The sequence below is a fragment of the Thermobia domestica genome, chromosome 4 (genome assembly GCF_964235325.1).
Source record: "Thermobia domestica chromosome 4, izTheDome1.hap1.1, whole genome shotgun sequence".
Taxonomy (NCBI): domain Eukaryota; kingdom Metazoa; phylum Arthropoda; class Insecta; order Zygentoma; family Lepismatidae; genus Thermobia; species Thermobia domestica.
In genome coordinates this window covers 328,082,674-328,110,485 of record NC_137457.1, presented here as the reverse complement: position 1 = coordinate 328,110,485, position 27,812 = coordinate 328,082,674, and the positions used below count along the sequence as shown (strand labels likewise).

The 27,812-nt window shown below is 36.7% G+C and overlaps 1 protein-coding gene across 3 annotated transcripts in view; it reads left to right on the top strand.

Annotated features, from left to right (window-relative positions):
- The first annotated feature begins 5,414 nt into the window (after nucleotides 1-5,414).
- Nucleotides 5,415-27,812, top strand: part of LOC145684445 (cyclic AMP receptor-like protein A) — a 339,973-nt gene continuing 317,575 nt past the window's right edge. For all 3 annotated transcript variants that reach the window (XM_081756834.1, XM_081756832.1, XM_081756837.1), the window contains exon 1: nucleotides 5,415-5,643. In XM_081756834.1, the coding sequence (XP_081612960.1) occupies nucleotides 5,569-5,643 (75 nt within the window). In that variant the 5' untranslated portion in view covers nucleotides 5,415-5,568. The remainder of the gene's footprint in view (nucleotides 5,644-27,812) is intronic.

Genomic DNA, 27,812 nt, shown 5'->3' with positions numbered 1-27,812 from the left:
TCACTTGTTACACAGTCGGATATATGGTACAGCGGTGGACACTTCTAAATGGTACAGCCATATGGAGATTTACGGCTAAGGTGTACCATTTAGAAGTGTCCACCGCTGTACAATGACTCCTGATGTTATTGATATAACAAAACGATATAAAATATAGCAGTAATAATATCATCATTAGTAGTATTCAATAAATGCTGTTCAATATTGCTTTTGTTTATACATATCGGTACATAAATAATAATAATAATAATAATAATAATAATAATAATAATAATAATAATAATAATAATAATAATAGTAAACACAATATAATAGGTAACATGTATACTTTTAACTATTAAGTATACCTATATCATGTATTTGAATATTAATTTTTCTTTTTGAAAAATGGGTTTAAAATATTAAAATCACTGTAATAAAATGTAAAATATAAGCTAGGACTAGGGGGGTGCGCCAAAGAGTCATTTTACCCTGGTGAAAATTTTGTCTTGATCCGCCCCTGCATGTATCTCCTTCCTACTGTGCATGTCTCCTTACAGAAGTAAAGAATAGGAGACTCACAAAGAAAGTCAATTGCTATGTATAGATGTTGAAGTGACTTTGTAGCAAATTTGTAGAAATAACACGATATAAAGTGGAAATATTTTTTTCAAATACGAGTATCCGTCCGTACGTCTCATTGCGTCTCTTGAGGCCTTTGAAGTTGCCAGCATACAATAGGTTTTGCCATTCAGATTTAAGCAAAGCGCCTGCAACATTCGTCAACCTGCCATACGTAACTTCTCTACTGGTTGTCTAACATCGTAGTTTCGGCTTGCAACAATGTTAATCTTATGGGATCAAAACTTCTCCTTAAATGTTAAATAGAACAATAACGACACGGTTTTTTGAAAATTTGAATGAGAACTGGACAATTTACACAACATTTGGAATCGACCAGCGAAAACGGCACATTTCTAGCACTTTGTTTTTTCGAGATCTCGTTGTCAAAAGGATTGGAGACAAATATATAAACTTTTCTTTGGAGACAAACATATAAACCTATCATTTTAATATATAGACTAGCTGAACCTGCACTCTCTACACAGCGCATCATTCGCATATAAGCATGAATCTCCTTGCCATTCCTCACAACATCTGTACATGTCATTTACAGACACAAGCGAAAGACGTCTTGATAAAAAAAAGAAAAAAATGGCAAGAGATACCATAAAGGGAAAATTGTTTCGGTTACTTTTTCAATATCGCGCACCGTTTGCAAGATTTGAGCCTACTTCCAGTTGGAGTTTTTTAATTCATGTATGATCAATGTTTTCTTTCTTCTTGAATACAGTACGTAATAAGCAAATACATTACACACACAATTAATTATAATGTCAGTGATATATGGTGTTCATTGGGAAAAACACTCCAAACAATAAAGATTCAACTTAAAGTGGACAAAATGGTTATCCTTTGTTTTTCATTATCATTTGACCATGAAACAAACACCTGAGAGGTATGCAACCCCCATATACAATTATGTGGTGTTGGAATGTATAATGCGTAGGATATGATGCTTTAGTTCTTTTCTCTAATTTCAACATTTTCAGTGTACCCGTAAAAATGTAATATAGAAACAATGGTGATGTTTTTTTTAAAAAAAAATCAATTAGAACTGGACAATCTACATAAAATTTGCAATTGATCAGTGAAAATGATCTTTCTAGAGCCTGTAGTTTCCGAGATCTCTTTGTCGAAAGGATTGGCCACAAACATATAAACGTCCACAAAAGTATAGTTTAAAAGAATTCCAAAGATGGCAGCACAATTCATTTGCATTGATTTTGGAAAAGGCTTATTAAAATACAAAGGCTTTGAAGAATAATTTAAAAAAGATAAACTTCATTTAAATAATTTATTTAAAGTATAAATACTTTAAAATATTTGTCTTTATTAAACGTGAAATCACAAATAACCGTAAATCAAACGGTTGAAATCCAAAGTTATAGGTTTGAGCTAAGGCGTTATAGGTTGGAGCCACATATCATAGCCCATATATGTGATAAGTCATAACTAATGTTTATCTGTATCACTCCCGAAGACACGACGTTTTCGTCTGCGGTATAACACGCTTAAAAAAAAAAAAACGCTTCTGTTTATATTGTTGCATTTTAATAGATAGATTGTGTTATTAAGTAAATCTGTTTTGATATGTATTTCGAAGAATTAAATCCACTTTGTCAATCCAGGGGGGAACATTTGTCTCCTCTCCTCTCACCAAGAAGGTGGCTAAAGTGTCTTTTGGCTAAAATATCTAGTCTGGAATGGCCCCGTGCAAAGTAGTCGCTAACGATCTCGTCTTTGGTGCAAACGGTCAGAAGTTCGATTTCCGGTGGGGACACCAGGTCAAGAAGGTGTAAAAGCATTTTCAGGGCAGTCATCTTGAGTGAGTTATTTTCTCATTCACACCAGGCAAAACATTGGATAGTACCTAGAGGTCAGGGCCGGCCTTAAGCCAATTGGACCGATTGCTCCCAATCGGGCCCCGCACTAGTGCCGTCTACTCTACTCTCCAGTGCCGTTTTCACAGCATATTGGGTCCCAGAGTAAACAAGTGTTGTGGTATCTATGACTAAATTTTGCTCCTAATATATGCAATTAATATATGCTATTCTATTTGCGGGGCCCCTGGTCAATTGGCTATGGTACCGTTAAGATGACTGCTACTCTCGGTGGTCAAACACACACAACATACTGCAATACAGATACATCCATATGGACTCCACAAGGGAGGGTATGTATGAATAGTTTGTACAAATATTTTCTGAATTTAATGCTGCAGTAGTTTCTTTATTTTTTTTACGTTTACAACTTCTGTTGTAAAAATACATATGTCCAGGGGGTATTCTGCACAACCCAACACCCCTAACACTTCTCCAAATTTCCTTACAAACACCCCTGGGCTTAAAAATATGTTTTGCTTTTTTTTAGTTTGTGTAAAAATGTTTATCATTATTATGGGTGCACAGTTTCTTTTATTTTGAACACCCCACTAAGTAAAAGTTCGTGGCGTTCTTACTGATTATGTCATGTGATACTACTGTGAATACCGAGATGGTATCAAATAAATCAGCTTCAGTGCGACTTCTTTGCATATCCTTTATCTTATTATAGCTATATTACAAATACAAAACCAGAGGAAAAAAACTTTGCCCTCTCCTGCGAAAAATCCCGTGGATGTATTTTTTTAAAAATCAAGTGGAAAACCGAATGTATACTAGTGTGTACTGAATAGGTGGCTACTTATGAAGGTTTGTCTCCTAACTCGAATGATCCAATGGAAAATATGTCATTCATCTTCCATCAGTTCCTTAAGGTTTGTGATTGTCTCATCACCATTTTATATTGTGTGCAGTCGATAACGAATACAAGCTGATTATACCTTTCATAAGTAGCAACCTACGATGTTCTCACTAGCGTACATGAGGTTTTCCTGACTTGAATTCTTTTCAAAAAGATACATCTGTTAAACATCTTTGAACCAACGAATTCATATCAATGTGCATTTCATTATGTCTTACAAATATAACCTTATGGAAACATAGACTTCACCATTGTATTTCTCGTAAAATTGTAGCCCAATTTCATTCATTACATGACCCCCTTCCTATTAAAAAAAAAAAAAAAAGTCAAGCGAGATACAAGATGATCGCCATCTCGAGATTTCAAGATGGCAGCCTTGATAAGCATACCCTCAAATAGATGTCTATTCCCTCCCGGTGTCGGTTAATGTGTTTTGTTTCTCATCCCTTTACCTGTTTTACAAATGAAATGAAATTTTCAAACTTGAAACACATTGTTATGGGTTATTCTGATCAATCACGTTTTCGGCCATTGCGGCCGTCTTTGTGGACGGAAGCACTTTAAATTTTGGCTACGCTCGTTTCTTGATATTCCACACTTTACCAAGTTTGGTGAAGAAACTAGATTTCGACATCAATAAGTGTACTTGTAAGAGAAGAAAACTATGAAATACTGAACAGAATATTCTTGAAAAATTGTGAGGCACAATGGTGAAGTTTGTATTTTAAAATTCATTCACTGTCGGCATTTCTATTTGAGTTATTTCTCTGAACAATTAGCTACTATAAGCAATTAACAGGGTGAGCGTCTTCACCAGAACATTTTATAGATGGAAAAATGCCATCTTCATCTTCAAGAACAAAACCATTCAACAATTTTCTAACTGGACAAGGTAATCTGAGAGCTAGACGTTCTGACCCCCTGCGCGGGGTCGAACGAACACTTCTTGTCTTTTCTGAACAGAACTAAATTATTCGTTTAAATAAATCATTTCACACCCACTAAAACAAGTAGTGTTATGACTATGTCCTTTTCAGATACGATATACTAATATTGATAGTTGTAGATTTTACATTTATGTAAAATTTTATATAGAATTGTACAGGGGCGGATCCAGGACCGACTTCTGGGGGGGGCGGTGGGTTGTCATACTGCTACTTTTAAGGGCTCCAAACTTTGGGATGGGTTTTATTTATAAATATATATATAAGAAACCTTCCTCTTCTGGGGAAGGGGGGGGGGCGATTGCCCCGATGGCCCCCCCTGGATCCGCCCCGAATTGTAGCTTATATATGTTTACTCTATTAACTTTCACGCATTATTTAATCGCACATTTTGATTGCCATCCATTCTGACGGCAAAATTTCTATTAAACCTTCGAAATCAAATGAAAATTTTATATATATATATATATATATATATATATATATATATATATATATATATATATATATATATATATATATATATATATATATATATATATATATATATATATATAACGTCCCAGAATTTGTTCATAGGAGATGGATGATATTAACGAAAGGAAGTGATTATGAATTAAGTTTTGTGGGCTATCCCGTCGGGAATCGGGCTCGAGACTATGTACACGACAGGCACAGACGCTAACCACTAGACCAGCAGCAGGGAGCTCTCTCTCTCTCTCTCTCTCTATATATATATATATATATATATATATATATATATATATATATATATATATTGGTTCTACAGACCTTGGTGGAAGTTACTTGAAAACCTGGGGCTCCGCACCACCTAAGGCCGGCCCTGCTAGAGGTCGCTTCCTTCCCCACTCCTTCCTAATAATATAATCGCCAAAAGACGTAATCCTTCATACGTGACGGCCTTAGGCCATAGATACTGGTAATGCTCCGAAATATAGTTCATACAATTCCTAATTCATAACGTAGTTTGGACGTCTAAAAATTTCGACATAGGTACTTACTTCTCCTCAGATACAATATATTCATGGTGAGATGGCAACGCTGTGTGATGTTCTAGTGCTTCCAATTCCGACCGTATACATCTGACGATCGCTGCGAGAGACGCGGGAGAATCTCGGTGTCGCTCGCTTGACCCGAACGTACGTACCACATCATCCTCCCTACTAGCGGCAACAGGAAGTTATATTCCGTGTGCGTTTAAAATAGTTTTTACCAAGTGTTCTTTTGACATAACTCAAGGGCTCTCGCGATCTAAACGATGGATCATGAAGATGAGGATTCACAGAACACAACTTATTGTTTACTGTTTGGGAAGGAAGAAGAATATAAATGTGTAAGTACCAAAGTTTGTTTTTATTATTTTGTTTTCATTTCAATCGGCAGCGGCTGTGAGGTTTCCAGGTGGGTGTGACGTCAGTTGGTCAAGAGGAAACAGCTTCGTTTTCCGCTTTACGTAATTACATCACTTGTAAAAGTTGGCGGCGCGGTAAACAACTTGACATGTACTTTTAAATTTACAAATCGCTTTTAATTCGTAGGTATATGTGACTGAAAAAAAAAAAAAAACTCCGAAGTAATGTTGATTTACAAATCCTTAAATAGGGTTTAATTTGAATTTTTAGTTTAACGCCTCATTATTATGCGTTTTTAATTAAGGGAGACGTATGATTAAAGCAAGTGAATGATGATGGAAGAATTGGGTGGAATGAGAAAGTGGGAGGAAACGAGAGTACACCGAGAAAACACACGGACACGATGTTGTATACCACAAACTTACTTAGCCGAGAATTGAACCTCGGGGTCCCCACTCACCAGAAGTAAGCGCTCTAGGGCAGGCTTTATAGCTAGGAGGTGCAGGGTAGGGATGGCTGGATCCAGATCTGGCCAAATCCGAAGATCCAGATCTAACTGGGTCCGGATTTCGGATCTCAGATCTGGGTCCGGATTTTGGTTTGCATCCAAACCTACATCTCAAATTGTGATAGACTTGAATATCTAAACTTCGTCAAAAGTAATTTCACGAAGTCTTGACAGCGAAAAAGAAAACATAAAATTAAAACGAATATAGTCTATTTGTCTCTCTCTCAGAGTCTCAGTCTATCAAAAGATCAAATGAATGTCTTACTGTAAAAAAAATCTGATTTAATCCGGATGAGGGTTCGAATGTCAAATCTAGGTCTGTACCTGGTTCCAGGACCCAGATACATATCTGGGATTTGAAACACCTGAAACCAGAATACATTTGAAGCCGGAATACAAAACTCGAATATTTAAAATTCCTCAAGAGAACTATTTCATTGACAGTTAACAAAATATAAACAATTAAGGCAAGTATTGTCTAGTTTTTACGTCTATTTATCTTGTCCAGTCTGCTCCAAATATCAAATGTATACCTTACAAAGATATTTAATAACTATTGAGTAAATCACAACATGAGCACCGGGAATGAAGCATGAATGTTGGTGCCTCTTATCTATAGGGTTGCCATAATTTTTTCATCCAAAATACGGACAAGCCTTAAAATGACGACCCATCAAAGATACGGTGCCCAAACTGAAAACAAGTAGGGCCTATTTTGAAATTTCGTACCTAAAGTCACCGTTTTAGGTTATCACACAATTGTTTACTGTAATACTTAAAACACGTGTTTTAAAAATTTCTTTTTTCATTAACACAAATATAATAAATCATGGCATTAAATTATATTAAATCTAACCAAAATAACCCTGGAATGAAAAAACGAAACACTTTTTAAAAAGATAACCTTCATTATTAATATGAACTAAAATATAAGTTAAAAACACAATTCTTTTACATTAATTTAGTAACTTCGGCGAGGTTCTTCGTGGCTAAGCGGTTACCGTACGCACCTTGGCGTGGGAGACCAGGGTTAGATTTCCGGCGGAAGCTAATGTTGTTCGGATTCCACCCGTCTCATATAGCCTAGCTGCTCAAAGGGACGTTAATTTGAAAATCAACTCAACTTATTAATAACTTCGGTATTTACTTTTACCACAGCAGGAGTACCAAAATTAAAAAAAAAAACCAACTAACAAACGTTTTATTAAAAACAAAAACAAAAAAAATTATATCATTAGACTGGTATAGTTTTCCGAAATAACTTATTATTATACGGCGGTTCTGACCTGACACGGTAACAGTGTTGTCACCAACATCAATAGCAAAAAACTAATTTCGCCAAAGATTTTAGTGATTCCCGATTCGGGAATTTTCGTGCACCTCCAAAAACTGCCACATATGGACATTTTCCTATTTCATGCTTTGTACGATACAGACACGGACACGGACCTAAAAATACAAACAGTCCGTACAAAATACGGACATATGGCAACCCTACTTATCTAGATTTGAAATTTCGGATTCATAATTACATAGAATCGGGCTGAATCCAAGATAAATATTTGAGATCTGGAAACCGAAACATGTGCTAGCACCAAGATGGTAGCCGATGTAATGCGAATGGAAGGCACTTGCACTAATTCTGCACGTACTTTCGTTAGATAACATTAGAAACTAAAAAAGGTAAATATTCTTTTTCAGGGGTAAGCTGCGCTTTAACATGACTTTTCATGAGTGTTGTGTTCAATTACGAAAACTGTAGAGGCGATTTATTTGAAATACAGGGCTTTTCATTTTTATAAATGAAGTTAGGTGCTTTCACATTGGGGAAAAATAGCAAGGCGCATTCCACTGATTAGAGTGCTAATTTCTATGGGAGCTTTCACATTGAACCGGAAGATTTCCTCATGTGGGTATCGGATTACCACAATTCACCTTGCGGAAAGACGTGGTTTTCAGGAGGTCGGCCAAGACTCTTCTGGACTCAGTTTTCGTAGGTTTTCTTAAGAAAATTTCCCTCGACTGACCCAAGAGTTTCCCCCTTTTTTTGCAAAATTTTCCCTAATTTATTGAGGATCCAATTCCTATGACAGACGTTATGTGATGAGATTAATTTAGCCATATTAAACGAAGTGCCAACCATATTTATTTTATTCATTTGCTTTCTGCTTCTCCTTTTTTTTCCCATTCGCCCATTGACTCTCTTGGTCTTTCACAACTCTTGGTCCACTCCATCTCTGCTTTGCGTCAGTCCTTTGCCTCCCAGTTGGAAACAATTCTAAGGGGTCCCGGGATACGCATTTTTCTTTCATTATAATGAACCAATTATTTCGTAATTATTTTATTTTTTACTTGTAATTATTATTTCTGTTAATTCTTGTGCTTGCTGTCCATTGTAAAACAGCACTCAACTCCACAAAGGAAAGCATAGTCTCTCTTGAACTACGAAAAACCTCAGCAAATGGAAAACATGATATGTTACGTGATACAGTAGGGAAGACCGGGGCACGTTTTCCAACTGGCTTTAGTTCTGAAAGGATCCGGTAGATCGCTCCTGCGGGTGGACTGGCTGAAGCAGCAATGCTTGACACGCCATCTACGCAAGTTTCAGTTCAGTAGCTGAGTTGACGTAGACAGGATATCTTGTGAAATCATTTTTTTCGAAAATGAGTAAAGTAGCAGGTCTGCATTAAAACTTAAAATAAATGTACTAGTGTTAAACGTACTGCTTTGACGTTGCAGGTACTAAAGATGGTGTTCTTCCTTTACGTAATGATGTGTTTGTTTTGCAAAGAATATACACCATTACTCGTCAAGGTTATGTTGAAGTTCAAAAATGGCGATGGGGCAGGTTTACCAACAACATAGGGGGCACGTATTCCAATATTTTCCAGGTCTCAGTCAGTTTCTCTAATTTTAGTAGGACTATAACAAATGCATGTAAGGCCTACTATGTAAAGAAATCTCCGAAATAACAATGTTTGGTACAAAATACGTAGCCCGTGACCAGGCACGTAGCCTGGGGGAACGTAAAAAAAGTTAATGCTATTCTATGCTGACTTTTTTTCTTCAAAAATGGCGTCCGAACAACCCCCTCGAAATATCGAAGCGGCTGTGGCCCTATCCCTCCCCCCCAAAACAATATTGAATAAGTGCTTGCCATTGACCATATAGTCTATTGTGTAAAAAACTTTAATTCGAGTGATGAAAATGATGAAGATTGTTTATGCATTTATTGCTTTGAATCTTTCTCCAACTCTCAGGCAAAGGAGCAGTGAGTGAGGTACACAAAATGCAACAACTGGGCACACGAAAACTGTACAAAGGGAGATGATGTATTTTTTGTTCGCGTTTATTGTGATTCAGACAATGATGACTTTCGTTAACTTGTTGATTAGGCCTACCACAATCTCACTTCTCTGTACTGTCCAAGCAATAAACAAAAAGTACATTTTCAGTAAAAGCAACGATTTATTACCTGTGTTTTAGCATGTGAAGTAGTTGGAACACTTGCTCCTGTATAGTTTTAGTAGGTTGGCCAATTTACCCCGCATACGGGGCACATTTTCTAACGTCACATGATCACACTTAACCATTGGTAGTGAAACTCAATATTCATTTTGGGGCCGCGGTGGCTCAGTAGTAGAGCGTTCATCTCTGGTGCTTGGGGCCCGGGTTCGATCCCAGCCCCTGCCAAGTGAAATTTGTGGAGGACAAACACCCTGTGCGTGGGTTTTCTCGGGGTTCTCCCGTTTCCTCCCACTTTCTTCATTCCACCATTTCATTCATTTCTCATAATCACAGTCTCCTTTAGCCTAACCGGCATAATCGTGGGACGTAAAACTCAAAGATTTCATTTCATTTTTTTTTTCAATATTCATTTTGTGAAAAAATACCTGTTCCACTTCGTTCATAAAAGTATAAGGAAGAAAATGATATCCTGTTTACCTCTAAATAGGTTTCAGATAAAATACCACATGAAATTAAAAAAAAAAAAAAGTCGGCAAATGTGCACCGGTCTCCCCTATTGACTGTGTGCACTTTCATGAATTCCCGCAACGTAACAGAACATCGTAACTTCGTGGCGCATATAGCACCGCACATGTTATGTTGTTCTGTATGTATACGGATCAAAGTTAACACTTCGTATTACACGTGTGAGTTTTAGTAAATAAAAGCTGTTACTATGTCCAACTGTAAGAGATATTTGATTTATTCTTTATTACATTTTTCCCAGGAGCAAAAGCATTTGACAATTCAGAATCCGCTGTGTAAAATGAGGTTAATGTGGAAAGATAAAATGACCTTTCGAAAGAAAAAAAAATATATCTTCCCATAGATTGACCATTCACCATCCATCAGCGTCTCATAATAACATCTCCAACGACTCTATTTATGACCGGATCGAACTCACTTCGGGCCTTTCACAATGGATGGACAGTCAATACATGAACTTCCGCTCGGGGAATATCATTCTCTCTGTACCAAATGGAAGCTCTGCTAAATTCCTTGTTTCCACATGCTCTCACACAGCAAATATATTTTCATTGTGATTCCAACGGCGTTCAGTTCTTTCGTTTATTATTATTATTATTATTATTATTATTATTATTATTATTATTATTATTATTATTATTATTATTATTATTATTATTATTATTATTATTATTTATTTATTTATTTTTATTGAATCGTTAAAAATATTTTCTTAAATTTTATAAAGTGTTTCATATCAGTACACCGAGAAAATGTTCCTTAAAATTCAAATTTAGCCATTATGATTCAGAAGGAAAAGAACATTATGTTAGAATTCAGCTTGATACACTTACTTCATTTTCATGTCTTATGATTGACAACTTCCACCCTCCTTTCTAAGAGAAGAGAGTTGTGTTATCACTGACGTCTCTGGTATGTAATTTTTTTTTTGGGGGGGGGAGGACATCAAAAAAAGTTATTTAAATGGTACTATCTAGCCCAACCTATTTATTATCTTCGACTCCATTTTGTTACCTTTTTGTTTACCTTCACGGACATCCAAAGTTATATGAAGAACTCTGTTATAATCGTTTCACAGCTTGCATATTGCATTCCAAATAAATATAATAATTAGACTATTATTTATATGTTATTCTGTCGTTAGTAAATGAATTAAATTAGAATAAAATACTGAATATTTTGTACTTCAAAATATTGGGGGTTGCGTCCCCCTCGTCCTCCAGCCAGAAACGCCCATGTGTATTATTATTTGTTCTTGTTCCGCCAGCATTTGGCTCGCTGTATGCTGTGCTTAATTTTAAATTGTAGGGGCCTTATGCAGAGTTGTTTCCACATACGATTAGCACCATTCTAAGGGTTTTACTAATGCATGGTTATCAGCAGGGACCGGATCTTGTTGACAAGTCAACTTTTTTCTGTTACGCATAGGACAAGGCAAGTTCAAATAAAAACGTTATCCATCAACTCTAGGTTCTAAAAATATAGTTTTTTAGGGTCAACTTTTGGTCACTTTTTGCCGTTTTGAAATTTTAGGTCATTTTTTAATATTTTAAGGTGACTTTTAGGTCACTTATGGTCTTTTTATTCTTTTTCTTCTACATAAGGAAATCTTTAAATGAACACCGTTTATAGATGTGGAAAAGACGAATAATCTCTTTTCTTGCTTGCTTCCTGACTATTGGGGTGGAAAAACTGCATTCTTAACAAGCTAATGAAAACTAAACTGTACCTGGTTAACGAAAGGTGGGGGTTGGTAGGTGGCCAAACAGATAGTTTTGGGTTGTTGACCACAAAGGATGTGATCACGTGAATAACTAAAAATGGATTAGAAGGCGTACACAGATTTTAAACAGGTTTTTATCTATTATTCTCATGTAGTGTACACTTGGGAACTTTTATTGTTTAAGAGTGCTTGTTACTTTAAACTCGGGAGTGAATTGACGCTTTCAATACTTAGGACCTACAATGCCGTACAATGACTGATCAATAGAAATAAATGATCAATGGAGTGCAACTAACCGAAACATTTTTTTTTTTTTTTTTTGAATATGAGTTAGAAATGTTAATTAAAAATCCAATGGATATTAAAAAATGTCAATGTTTAACGGAATAAACGTTTAAGAAAACGCAAGTTTTAAGGTCAATTTTTGTGATTTTTAGGGTCATTTTACAGAAATTTTAGTGTCATTTTATAGGCCACTTTTTAGAAAATTTTAGGTCAACAAGATCCGGGCCCTGGTTATCAGAAGTATATTTAGAATCAGATTAGCACTTAGTAGTTGACTAAGTTAATCACATGCGGCTAATTAATTTAGAGCACAGGGTACCGTGGTTTGGCCACAATAAACATTTTTACAGTCTGAGAATACAAAGGCAATTGATTTATCTGCTTTTCTTTCATTCCTTTCACCTCATCGGGTGAATTAACTACGAAGCAGTTATTAAACGAGTCCTCTACAATAGTACAACTGTTTCGTAAAGTGAACAGTGAGAGATGAGTAGAAAACTTCCAGTTTTCTGAGGGATACATGTAACTGGTCAATAAATTATCTTCCCTTATGGGGCGTTTACACTTGGTCGATTTGCGTTCGATTTAGTTGAATTGACGTCACTTTCAACTTAATCGACCGTGTAAACGGGAATTCAACTTAATCGCTTGTTGATCGAAGGCGACTAATGGACTGGCAACTGAATTGAAAGACGTTCTATTTTCTGTGGTTGAAATAATTGAACACATCCATCGATCTGATTCGGCCTAGTTGCTTCGATTTAGTGGCAAATGCAGCGAGTCGATTTAGTCGTGCGACTAAATCGACCAAGTGTAAACGCCCCATTACAGTTATAACGTATTCTTTCTATTGTCGTTAATATCAATTGACCTACTTATTCCTGCCATAAATACATACTTCAGAAATGAATAAGTAATTTATAATTCGATTTTGTAACTATTTATAAGTTGTTGTGATGTAAAAACTACAAAGAAAACATCTCGAATTTCGTATTTCATATTCATATATTTTCATTTTTTACGCAGACTACGCATGCACACGTCTAGATTTCTGTAGTTACATTTATTTTTCTCACCCGATGCATTGCGATTATATTAGTTAATCATACCCAAATAAACGTATTATCTGAACTCCAAGCAGACTCTGAATACCAAAAAGTACACCTTCCTTAGTACAGAACTAATAGACACTAACTAATCACATGACTAACGCTTGATTAACAAAATCTTGCTGAATACCGCCCTAGTTGTTTACATTTAATTTAACTTTTTTTTTTCTTTTAAAGTTTATAACCTAATTTGCGATTGCACAAATATTAATGGTCACATCTAAGTTAATAATTATATGCTTAATGTGGGTTACCAGTAATGCTGGTTAAATATTGCACTATCCCAAAGGTAAACGGCAACAACTGTCTGTAGTGTATATACTGTGTTCATATTGCATACTTACTTGTTAGTAAATTGTGTTGTGCTTGACATGGAATAAAAACTTGCTGAATTTATATAAGTAATTAATAATTATTTACACTTTATTGGTACCGCCCTTGTCGTGATAAATACAGGGCAAGTCAAAAATGATGGACACGATTTCAGAAATTTATTCTGTGAAATTTAATAAACGTGTTATTGTGAGACATGCGCTAATTGTAAGAAAGGTAAACTTTTTAAGTTTGCTTCAAACATGCCACGAGTGTTCTATGGAAGCACTTTGCGCAATACGGTACACATCAAGGGATTCCTGACAAGCGTTTTGTAGTATGTTCATGTTGCGGTCAATATCAAGCCAGTCGATTTTTTTTTGTCTTGTCTTCATCACCCGTAATGGTGTTTAATTATTTGATGCACCAACAACTAAGGTTTTATGTGCTACAAATATAGAAATAGTGAATTATTTGTGTAGAAATGAATTATTTAAATAGAATTGTATAAAAAAATTTACAAATGGCGGACACCGCCATTTACAGTTATTGGCCGACTTGAGAGTCGAATTGCCTGATTTATATTGTTAAAAATTGAAATAAGTTTAAAAATTAAATTCAGTATAATTCAGTGAAATAAGTGTGTAGTATGCCAAAATCGGGAGAAATATAAAATTATCATAGTAGGGAAGTATCAAAGTCAAAATCAGGGAGGAAGTCCAGCGGGCCGAAGAGGGTTGATCAGGGTGTAAACGTTGAAAAAAGTGAAAATAAATTAAATATAGATGAAAAGAATAGTTGTTGATGAAAGTATATGTGTTTATGAGTAAATGTGGATGTGGATGTTAAATGTAAGATGAACACTTTTCACTTTAATCACTTCCTCTTCTCCACAACACTCCAAGAGATGTGACTAACGAGATCACCGCTGAGCCCCTTCGATTTTCGGTTATGATGTAGCCCGAATCACTGAAATGCTCATACCACTTACGAATAGCTGTGCTCATAGGTGGGTCTCTCCGATATTTGGTAAGAAAATGCCGTTGCACACTAATCACAGACTTGTTTAAATGACAATCAAGCATACAGAAAGATACTGTTCTCCTGTTAATGCCATTTTCCTTAACTGTTCGCTGCTGACTGTTAGCGGTAGAAAGTGGAAACATTGCTGGGAACTAAACTTTGAAAGTTAACTAGCCTTTCGAACCGCATATCTCACAATAGCATACGCTTATTAGATTTCACAGAATAAATTTCTGAAATCGAATCCATCATTTTGACTTGTCTCTATATAAAAAGCACATTCACGTTTCGGCATTATCTCTATTAATTTTCAAATAAAGGCAAGTAGTGAGCGTAATGAAGCGGCGATTGTTAATTATTAGGAATTACCATTACTCGTAGACTGAGACATTTTAATTTGTATTATTATTATTATTATTATTATTATTATTATTATTATTATTATTATTATTATTATTATTATTATTATTATTATTATTATTACACTTCCAAAATATGTTATGCATAACATAAGTGTCGGAAGTCTTGTAGAACGGCCATGCCCGTCCATCGTTGTTCGTCGACAGGTACCAGACCATAAGCGGTAATAGACACGGAGAAGCGGTTTTTGCAATGCCCAGCGTCTTAAGAATATGTTCAAGTTCCTCCGGTAACCTTTTATCCAAACCGGAAGTGGTTCAAATTAAATTTCTGTTTTCAGCGCTTATCACCATAGAACAGAAACGGTAATAGATAACGACAATCGGTTTTCTGCAATCGATTGAGCGTCTAATACCATCATCACCCCCAAAACTACCGAAACCGGAAGTAGTTGAAATTTACTAATACTTCCGGTTTCAGTGCTTATTTTCATAGAGGAAAAAACTAAAAGATAACGAGAAGTTTTTTTTTTTTTTCATTCGATTCACCGTCCCAAGAATATGCATCATGCCTATTTAAATTCATCGCCAAATGACAGTTGTTTAAGGCAACGTTACCTTTGACGTCTGAACGGTAAGACCCTGGGCCAGGTAGTTAAAAGAAGCAAATCCGGCTAACGACCTCTCACAACATCAGATCAGCAGCATCAAAATAATGTCGACGAAATAATTTGCGGTAACCGTCGAATCAAACCGTAACAGATCGCCACGAAAACTCTCCATTTCTCAAGAAGTACACTTTATCGTAACCGAGGAGCTTGGGAATCATAAGCTACGTGCTCGGTGGGTCTCACGGATACTGACGCCAAAGCACACAGTGCAGAGGAAGCAAATTTGCCAAGCTCTATTGGCCCGTTACAAACGTGAGGTTGAGGCTTTTCTCCAGTGCAATCGCACGGGGGATGAATCATTTTGAACCCGAGAATAAGAAACAGTCTTTCAAATGACCCCAGAATTATTCTCCGATAGGTTTACTCGACTAATTGCGCGTTGGTGCAAATGCATGGAAGGTGATGGGGACTATGTCGAGAAGTAAATAGTGCATTACATAGACACATGCACCTATCAGGCACAAAAGAATTTTCAAAATCGGTTAAAAAAATAAAAAGTTTCAACCATGTAGGCATTAGTTTTGTTGAGCTGATTGAGTTAATTTTGAGTTTAACGTCCCTTTCAGCAGCGAGGCTATATGAGATGCGGACCTACTGATTAATGTGGAATCCGAACCACATGAGCTCCCATTGGGTATCGAATCCGGGTCTTCCACGCCGAAGGCGCGTACGCTAACCGCTTAGCCACGAATGAGCTCTACATTAGTTTTCAATGAAGCCTCGTATATTCATCTAGAAATTTATGCAACCCGTAACACTTATATGTTTTGAAGTTCACACATTAACATTACTTACAGACTGTTATGTTTTTGCATTATAAGTAGGATTACGTGTGTATGAGTATGAGAAATCTTATAGAATGGCTACACCCGTACGGCCTTCTTTCCATAGATATCAGAACCAGTGGCGTATCCAAAGGGTGTTCGGGTTAAAATACACGCTTAAGTAAGTCATAATGAAAAAATAAAAGATGCATTATTTCCAACTATATATGCTAGGCAAAGACAGACATTGTCTACAGACACATCTATGATGTGGACAAATATTTTTTTTCGCGGAAAATTCAGACGATATTTCTTTGATACCTCCAAATATTAAACGATGTTCGCTCCAGGAAAAAAAATTAAGTGACATTTTATACCAATGTTTTACATTTGTTTTTGAATTTTAATATTAAATTCACATTTTACTGGAAATTCGTATTTTTGGAACATTAGTTTTCAGTATTAAAGTTGTGGTTAACTTCAGATTGGTTTACTTTTGTTTCTACCTAAACTTTCAAGTATGAATTTCAGACGATATTTGAATTTATACTGGTTAGTAATTTATTGTCAATTTTATTGTTATTCCGATTCATTGCTCGGAATCACTGTGATTTATTTACATGATTCATCACGATTCAAATCACTTGTAATCGGATCAGTAAATTAAAACATTGAATCGTGTTTGTCATAAAACTATATATATATATATATATATATATATATATATATATATATATATATATATATATATATATATATATATATATATATATATATATATATATATATATATATATATATATATAGTTTTATGACAAACACGATTATATTCGAAAATATATATATATATATATATATATATATATTCGAATATAATGAACACAAAAGCCTCAAAGTTTGTTTTAGTACCAGTTAAGCTCTCTCTGTAATAACAATTTAGTTTTCCAATTAGAGTTTCAAAACTCAAACAATTTATATTTTTCTATCGTAGGTTTATGGACGATTGTAATTTCCTATCTAGGTTGTATCTCTTTGGCGAGTATCATGTTTGGCAAAGTTAATATGATGGTAGATATGACACTTCTTCGCTCGACAACTTTTCGTTTCCTTCGACTGTGGCGCTGATGTAGCAGTGTAGCTTGTAATACAACATAACGAGTTGCTTACATGCTAAAGCTTTTACGTGTTTCGCCAATGTGATTTATAGCTTGCTGCAAATATTGTGTTACCTGAGAAAGTGCTGTAAATGGTGCATATTACTTTAAACCACCATTGGTTACATGTTTTGTTTGTTTACGAATGTTACTACATAATCTTGTCGCTGTTTTTAAAACTGAACAAAAACACATTTACATACTTCTATATTTTGATTGTCCTGATGAAAACAAATACAAAATTTAAAAATAACATTTTCGCATCCGAAAACCCCATATTTACAATATTTTTTCAAAATAGCTAGCCCCTTGCTTTTCCGATATGACTTCCCCAATGCTTGGCTTTATAAGTGTATGACATGCTCATCTCTGGGCTGATTCGATCCCAGCCTGTGCCAAGTAAACTTCGTCGTGATGGACAAGACCACTGGCGCAAATCCCGGGAGGGATGAGGGGGACATGTCCCTTCCAATCTTGGAACTGGGGGGACTGTCCCCCCAATAATCCAACTTGAAATGTGCTTTTTGGGGAGAAATGTGATTTGTGTCCGATCGTCACAAAAGAAAGAGAGATGAAATTGATGTCCCCCAGAATAAGCCTCAAATCTGTCCGCCTCCCAATGTTGAAGAGCACTATGCTCCCCTGATCCACCACAGCATTTTTTCAACTTTATAAATATTTTGAACATCGCTTAAAAAAGTTTATGGGAACGGTCTTACCCGTCCCCCCCTCCCAATGTTGAGGACAGATTTGCGCCGCTGGACAGGGCCGGTCTACCATATGTGCAACACATGCATTTGCACGGGGTGGCAAAATCTGTCATAACTATAATATTTAAAATAAATATTTCTTGTTTGGAAACACACTTCATAATGATGTTAGCTTAATTTACTAAGCTGACCTTCTATTTCAATGGAACATTCATAAATCATGTTTAAATCGCATTAGTCAGATGGACAGTGCTAATGCAAATGGTCAAACAAACCCTAGCATGAATTGTAGATTGTTGTCAATTAGAAGAACTCGATTATCGAACAGTTGCGAACACCTGTTGCATTTAGTTAGTTATCTGAGTTTTGATATGGAAACTAATCTTGACTTTGTCATAAACAAATTCCTTATTATTGAAGTTGGAAACAAGTTGTTATTTTTTTTTTTTTAATTAACAGATGTAGAAGGAAAATCAAGAAATAAAGATAAAAGAGCTAGTTGCACTGGAATTGCAAACTGATATATTGAGAGTTAAGCTCGATATTGAATTCCATAAACAGGATTACCATCTTTCTTCTGCAGGTGTTTGCTTTATCTTTTACTATTATGTTATTTTAAAAAAACAGACACAACGAGATTGTATTTACAATGTTTAGGCCTTTTTGAGTGCGCTTTCCGTTCCCTTCGTTGTTCATGACGGGATAGTATATTTAAAATTGTTGCTTTTAAGATTTGTACTTTCTGGAGAAAGGGGGGCAGGTAGGGCTGTGCGATATGTCGATATATCGATATCGTCGATATCAATATCATCTTATATCGATAATCGATATCGCAAAAATATCGACGTCGATATATCGATATCGTCGATATTGATATCCGATATCGTCAATATTCGATATCGATATCCGATATTGTCGATATCGATATTTGATATTGTCGATTTCGATATATCTATTCGATATCGATATCAGAAAAATATCGAATGTCGATATCGAAATTTCGATATCGCACAGCCGTAGGGGCAGGGCAAAATGATGCCATTGCAGGGGCGGCAAATTGCCTACTTCCGGTCTTGGAGGTGGATCACATTGTGTGTAAAGCCACATTGCCACGTTAAATGAATCTTGTAGCTGTCATAAAAAAAAAAAAAATCAACCCGATCTTTCTATTTACTCTTTACATGTCACAACTTCTTGAAGGCAAGAAAGGTTTCTCCACACATGCAGCACTGCACTCTAGTGGACAAACAGTAAACCTCCTCATTAAAAACGTGTATTTTGGCGCACTCCCTCCTCCCTGTCCAAAAGAATCCGTTGTTTCGGAAGCGGCGAAACTGGGTTTTCTTTTATGTCAGCGGGAGGGCGATAGCAGGTAGCAAGCAAGACGTCCCAGAAAGTTGCGCATCGTTCAACTTCTTGCAAGATGGAAAAAATGTTTGTGACTCTTTGAAGACTATGTGTACACAGTGAAATATGGTAGGGTTTCAAGATTTTTTTTATGACAGCTACAGGTTCTTCTAACGTGACAATGTGGCTTAAGTTTACGCGGGATTCTCCCATTTTCAACATTCCATCATTATCATCTATTTCATCACAGTTTCCCTTAACCTTGGTGCAAAACTGTGGAACGTTAAACTCGAAAAAAGTATATGACAGTGTTATTCATAAAACAAAACACATTTATTGTCAAAAAAGAATTAAGTTAATATGGGTGAATTAGATTGCCTACTGGACTCGTAGAATTTCTTGCCTCGACTCGATTAAAAATATACTTCTCGTCTTGTGGAAAATGCTACTAGCAGCATATACACCATCTGAAGACACGGTCAATCTGCTTTCTTTCAGCGGTGGCCTGTGTGCTGGGACTTCCAAATTAAAATCTGTGTGCTCTTTTGGTGCAAATTTCATTCGAGTCTCATAAGTATACTTGGTGTTAAATGTCTTTTCAGCAGTTTACAGTTCGAAAATATTAACGATGCATTTTGAGGTATTGAAATTAAGTATTCTGTTTGGGGTTATGTTACGCAGGATAATAGTGATAAAGTAAGTTACTGAAAGTCATTCCATCCCGGAATCATAAAGAACGGAAAGTATGAATTAGAATTGGAACGGAAGCGTCCCGGTTCTACGAGTCATTCCATACCGGAATCGTAAAGAACGGAAAGTATGAATTAGAATTGGAACGGAAGCGTCCCGGTTCTACGAGTCATTCCATACCGGAATCGTAAAGAACGGAAAGTATGAATTAGAATTGGAACGGAAGCGTCCCGGTTCTACGAGTCATTCGATACCGGAATCGTAAAGAACGGAAAGTATGAATTAGAATTGGAACCGAAGCGTCCCGGTTCTACGAGTCATTCCATACCGGAATCATAAAGAACGGAAAGTATGAATTAGAATTGGAACGGAAGCGTCCCGGTTCTACGAGTCATTCCATACCGGAATCGTAAAGAACGGAAAGTATGAATTAGAATTGGAACGGAAGCGTCCCGGTTCTACGAGTCATTCCATACAGGAATCGTAAAGAACGGAAAGTATGAATTAGAATTGGAACGGAAGCGTCCCGGTTCTACGAGTCATTCGATACCGGAATCGTAAAGAACGGAAAGTGTGAATTAGGATTGGAACGGAAGCGTCCCGGTTCTACGAGTCATTCCATACCGGAATCGTAAAGAACGGAAAGTATGAATTAGGATTGGAACGGAAGCGTCCCGGTTCTACGAGTCATTCCATACCGGAATCGTAAAGAACGGAAAGTATGAATTAGAATTGGAACGGAAGCGTCCCGGTTCTACGAGTCATTCCATACTGGAATCGTAAAGAACGGCAAGTATGAATTAGAATTGGAACCGAAGCGTCCCGGTTCTACGAGTCATTCGATACCGGAATCGTAAAGAACGGAAAGTATGAATTAGAATTGGAACGGAAGCGTCCCGGTTCTACGAATTAAATACACCATTCTAGCCTTCTCCTGGTGTAACTGAGAGAAAAAAATCTTTAAGAGATTTACCATGGGATTGAAAATCAACACCTTCTTGTTACATCCATGTTAGTCATCTTAAAATAATTACCCATAATTCACTTAAATACCTGTAGCTATAACCAGACGGTTTTAGCATTATCGCGAGGTATATTATGTGCTGGATTTTTCTTGTATGCCAGTGAATTTTGAAGGTATTAATTAATTAATACGAAATCATTTGTACTCAAAGTCGAAAAGAAATGTATTACAGTCCCTTTTAACCTGTTTTTTTTTTTTAACCTGTACCCTCACAGATGTTTTCCATATAGAGCGAGAAACGACACTGGCAAAATTTAATGGGTAGGGGTTGACGACCGGGACACACGCTTGAATTCTATTGGGTGCTGAAATTGATAAAATCTAGGTCAAGCTTCACGACTGCTCGCCAGAGATGGAGTGGGTCAGTGGGTCGGTGGGTCAAGTTTTCTGAGTGGGTCGTGGGTCAACAGCATGTGACCCACCACCCACCGTGACCCACTATGACCCACCACCCACCGTGACCCACTGCGACCCACCTCCCACCATGACACACTGTGACGCACCACCTACCGTGACCCACTGCGACCCACCACCCACCATGACCCACTGCGACCCACCACCCACCGTGACCCACTGCGACCCACCGACTCAGTATGATCTACCGACACTCTCTGCTCACTGCATTGTAGACTATCTTCTGAAGACTGGTAAATTTGTCTCCGTTTTACTTTCAAGACCTTCCTTTCCCTTTCTTTTTCACTTGTTTCTGTGTACTTACCTAAGGTGAGTATATCTAACCAAGTGAAAAAAGAACTTCGGGCACTTTTGGATATTGATATTTTTAATAGTAATAATAGCAATAGGACTTGCACTACAACTTGGCTTTCGAGACCTGTGAGTTTTCAGAGCTAACTACTGGAAAAAATACATTTTTGAATCACTGTAATATATAAATTATTATATAAAAAACTGAATGTAACTATGTGCGCCTGATCATCACGGTCAAATTGCAAAGTCAAATGAAATTACTTTTGGTATATAGTTAGGCCTTAATCCAAATTGGGATGTTATATTGCTTTTATTATAATGCATAATATCCTAAGGAGGTAGTGAGGATCCGAATTTTTGCGGAAAAAAAATGAGTATCTCGCAAGCCGTTAAACTTACGGAGCTGAAATTCAGTGTATTAACTCTTTATTGAAAATAAACAGAATGTGTCCTAGCATTTTTTAAAATTCTCCTTTATGTGGGGGGGGGGGACACTTTCTATATATGGAAAATTGGTAGTGAGTTGGTTTGTAAAAAGGATCGAAAACGATCGATGTTATTTCAGAAAAAAAAAATCAGAAACAAAAAATACAGTGCTTGGCTTCATATATCCATTGCTTTCTGTTATAATAATTGCTGAAGCTTATGTTTATTATATGGAGCGCTCACAGCACAGGGCAATCAACCCATAAAGTTGTGAGAAAAATAGGCATAAAATTTGTACTGTAAGTTTAATTACACGGAAATTTGAAGTTTGGATTGTACGCATAATTGTATGGACAATTTTACCTTTTTTTTCCTTTACGTTGGTCTACTTACTTTGATTTGGAACTTTGAAATTTCATCCTTTTTTCCACTGAAAAGTATGGATAATTCAACAAGGGAATAATTATACTATGATAATTTAATTGAAATTCATCGTAATTTGGCACATGGCAAACAGCAGTGTGGTAATTGAAGTTGAAGAAGGAGGGAAATTCCCATTCACCTATGAATACTTTCCAGAAACCTCGTTCCCTTTCGCTTTTTAGACGGGGGAGGGAACTTGGTAATGGTATCAAAACTTCATGTGTAATTACAAAAATTAAATTTATAAACAAATAAGAAATCATCAGTTTATCAGGCTTTAATTGATAATTTATTCACAAGATTCCCTATCAAAGGCGTGGTAGATGGAGTTTCTGTTCTACATGGGTCGACATTGCCAACTGACATGGTCGATATGGAAAAGATGTATGGTGATAGAGAGATGATACTTCTTGCTGAGTATTTCAAAACTGACCGAGAAAAATCGTTATCAGACTTAAGTCTAACAAGTAGATTGTCGATGAGAAGTTGCAGAAATCGGGTAGAAGTATTATCAATTTCCACGACAGAGTGCGATCGGGGATTTCCCCTTATGAATTTACAGATGACTGATATTAGAAATAGATTAAGCGCTCAAACATTGTCTAAATTGTTGCTCATCAATGTTAATGGCCCACCGCTAGACAAGCTCAAAGTAGACGAGTTAGTTATTTCTTGGCTGAAGGATGGACATCATTCCACTGCGGATAATTTACCGCCAAAAAGTTACCAACAGGAAATAAATCTGATTTCAGATTTGTTTTAAGGTGGAAAATTACGAGTTATAGAAAATATATACTTGTATTACTAATGGCTTATTTCTGTTATTCAACTTTGAACCTACTTTTTAGTAACTCTCTTCTTTGCTTTAGGTAAAGTACTTTTGAATAAATATTCATAATAATTGCAATTATGCATATTTGTAACTTAAATTTAACGTGGTGTTTTAGTGATTACACAAACTACAATTATGAGCATATTTTATGGAGATGCCTTCACATAGGGTACCCGAGTACCTTTATACCCTGTGAACAACTGATTTTTCAAGTCTTTTGTGAGAAAAATATTGTGAACTGAGAAACCATAACCTTTTCCATATTGTACAGGGGTATTTTCCTGCGAATAGAAGTTTTTTTGTGGAATGCGTTCAGAAATTAACACTTGCAAGAATACTCTCTTAGTACAAGTATATTTTAGGCTCACACTAATTTCCCCCCACCTCGAACTGTTTCAATTTCCTCACTGACAAACACTTTACCATTTTATATCGTAAAGGTCAGATCCACCGTTATTGCAACAGAGTGGTACTTGATGGGTGGTGGGTCAGAGTGGGTCACGGTGGGTCGTGGATCAGAGTGGGTCATGGTGGGTGGTGGGTCAGTGGGTCGTGGGTCACGGTGGGTGGTTTGTCAATGGGTCGTGGGTCAAGTTTTCATTGACCCACGCCAACTCTGCTTCTCGCAATTACTATAGACACAGACAAGTGCGCATCCAAAATTTTTGTTGGGAGGAGTTCAATAATACAGGGCACTTTGTTTATATATGCGTTGTTATGGAACAAGTGTTATTCTACAGCCGAAAAAAAATGTATGTTTTTACGTACTGCCACCTATATTCTTACGAAAAATGATAAAATTAGACTTTTTATCAGAAAAGAAATAGTACAGATGATGAGCAAGCAGTACGCCCTGGGCGAGAGTATACGACGGCGCCCCTCTCCCGTACATATGAATGAGGTCGACAGATCATCCGCGAAGTGCCACAGCGGTTGGCACGAAGCGTAAGAAATTTTTCAAAAATAAGTCCTACTTTTCCTTAATTTTGAGCATTTTTTATTACTTTTTCTTCCATTTTATATATATATTTTCTTTCTTTCTTTTTCCTCCCGAATTTTGCGCCCCCCATTACTACGGCGCCGGGGACTTCGCCCTGTTCGCTCCCCACGTCACACGTCACGGTGCTGCGAGTAAGGTAGAACATTAGTCCATATAAATCATTTCTGTGCAAAACAAAAACAGTTTTATTAAGAACGTGTACAAATATATGTATAGTTACAAACTTTCGAAAGGGCTTCGGACTCGATGGAACTCCGTGGGATACCCGGGTTCAATTCCCGGTGGGAGCTCATGTGGTTCGGATTCCACGTTAATCAGTAGGTCCACGTCTCATATAGCCTCGCTGCTGAAAGGGACGCTAAACTAAAATCAATCAATCAATCGATGGAACTCCCACGTGGGTGCGACAACACTAACTGTCTCATTCCGCCTCCTGACATAGAACATAAAAGTAAGGATAAACCACTGTTCTACTTTGCGTGGTTATCTTTCTGTTGTAAAAAAAAATGCATTAGCAAAAAAACTTAATTTAAAAAAAAATGAAATCTTTGAGTTATGCCGGCTAGGCTAAAGGAGACGGTGATGATGAGAAATGAATGGAATGAAGAAAGTGGGAGGAAAAGGGAAAACCCCGAGAAAACCCACGCACACGGTGTTTGTCCACTACAAAATTCACTTGGCGCGAGCTGGGATCGATGCAGGGATCCAATGCACCAGAGGTAAACGCTCTACCATTGAGCCACCGCGGCCCCCTATTAATTTTATGGTTGTGTCCGCATTCGAATTGACACAATACCTGAAACCTCCCTGTAAGCGAACACTACATACATATGCTGGTGAGTGATCTATCTGAAAACCAAACGGGGAGGAGGAGTGCGTCGTTGTACCTGAGTTGAATTGTTAACGTATTGTTGTTGTTAATGTTGACACAGCACCCAAGAGTCAGTTGTATTGGCGAAGGCAAGCTCCCTCCCGTTCAATAAGAAGGTTAATATAAATTCCATTATTGGATTCTTCGCTGTGTGCTTCTGCTCTCCCACCACGACACGGAACTTGTTTCTGTGACGTAACCGACAGCGGTTTCATTTCCACATTCCAATAAAAAAGACTGATCTGGTAAAATTTAAATAAAACCAAAAGAATGGTACAGTATGTTTTTTTTTTCTTTTCAGTTTCCACGTTTCCTTCAGTTTTTCCCCCTAAGTATCACAAGCTGATCTGGTGTCTCTTTTTAGTCTTCCAAACTATGTATGGGGTATGAATAAGTGTCGCAGAATGGCTTTGTCCGTCCTTCTATGGACTAGGCGTGGGGAAAACAGGTTTTTATAAAAACCAGTTTCTAGAAAAACCGAAATCCGAAAAACCGACTTTTCGGTTTTCTCCAATACCGTTTTTTTTTTTTTACCTAAACTGGTTTCAGTTTTCTCCAAAAACCGGTTTCGGTTTTTCACCGAAACCACTTTCGGTGAAAATTTTTGGGAAAAACATAAAAGTATTTCTGTGGAAAGGATTCGGTTCCCGGAGAACAATGAAACACTATTCTGGTCAAAAATAGTACCAATTTTGGAAAAACACCGGAACCGGTTTTGAAGAAAACCGAAATCGGATCCGGTGAAAAGCCGAGTCTGAAAATGTTCAAAAACCGATATCGTTTTTCCTAAAATCCGAAAACCGAAAAACCGATTTTTGTGCCCACCGGACTATGGACATGTTTTAGCAAAAGCGGTAAGAGATATTGAGATGCAGTTTTTTTTGGTAATCGATTCAGTGTCCCGAGCAGATCAGGTTCCATCTCCTCTGTTAACTGTCTATTCAAACCGGAAGTGGCCCAAATTAACCATTTCCAGATTCAACGTTTATCGCAAAATAGCACAAGAACGATAATAGATAGCGACAAGTTGCTTTCTGGAATCGATTCAGGGTCTCGAGAGACTATATTACCACAAACCATAGCATTTTACTAAAACCGTAAGTGGTTGAAATTTACTAGTACTTCCGGCTTCAATACTTAATTTCCTTAGATCAAAACGGCAATACAAGTGTTTTCTCTAACCGATTAAACGGTACCAAAAATAGGTTTCATCTTCTTTGTTAACCCTTTATTCAAACCGTAAGTGGTTCAAATTAAGCATTTCCGGTTTCAACATTTACCGCCATAGAACAAAAACGGTAATAGCGACAAACGGCTATCTCTATCGATTGAGCGTCTCAAGACAACCCGCAGCACTCTATCGAAACCGGAAGTGGTTGAAATTTAATAGTACTTCTTCCGGCTTCAAACTGATTTCCATAGTCATTCACTTGCCTTAACCATCCTTCCCCCTTAAGCTAAATGGCGTAATCATGAGACGTTAAACTGGAAGATTGACTTTTTTTTTTTTTTTTTTTTGAATATGCCATAACTAGAAATTTTTTGTATGTTTGTGACGACGATACTTTAGAGAAATTTAAATTTCATAAAAGTACGTTTCTCATGCAGTTTCCTGGATGGAAATCACAGATTTGGAAGTAATGAAGATATAGATATGTATCAATAGCAATGAAACCAATTACCTATATTGTAAAATGCTAGTTTTATATGTTTGTCTCCAATCCTTTTGACAATGAGAACTCGAAAACCACAAGTGCTAGAAACGGTTCGTGCCTTTTGCACTGGTCGATTCCAAATTTTATGTAGATTGTCCAGTACTCATTCAAATTTTCCCAAACCGTGTCGTTCTTGTTCTATAGCCAGGGCCGGATTTCCCAATAGGCCCTAGCTTATGGGCGCAAGCTCCCAGGGGGCGCACGGCCGAGAGGAAGAAATAAAAAAATATCTAGAAATAAAAATAAATAGCCATTACTTAACATATTTTTTGAATTGATTAAAAAAAACAGGCTAATAAAGCATTCTGATTTTGAAGTTCATTGGAACAAATAATTGTTGGTAAATTTAAACTATTTTTCAACATTATGCATCAATTTCATTACAACATTGATCTCAAAGACGGGAGAACTGGTTGTAGGGATGTTGTTGAGCGGTACGCATCGTATTGCCACTGTGGAGTGGTATTTAAGCAATCAACATATAGGCCTGATATAATTTT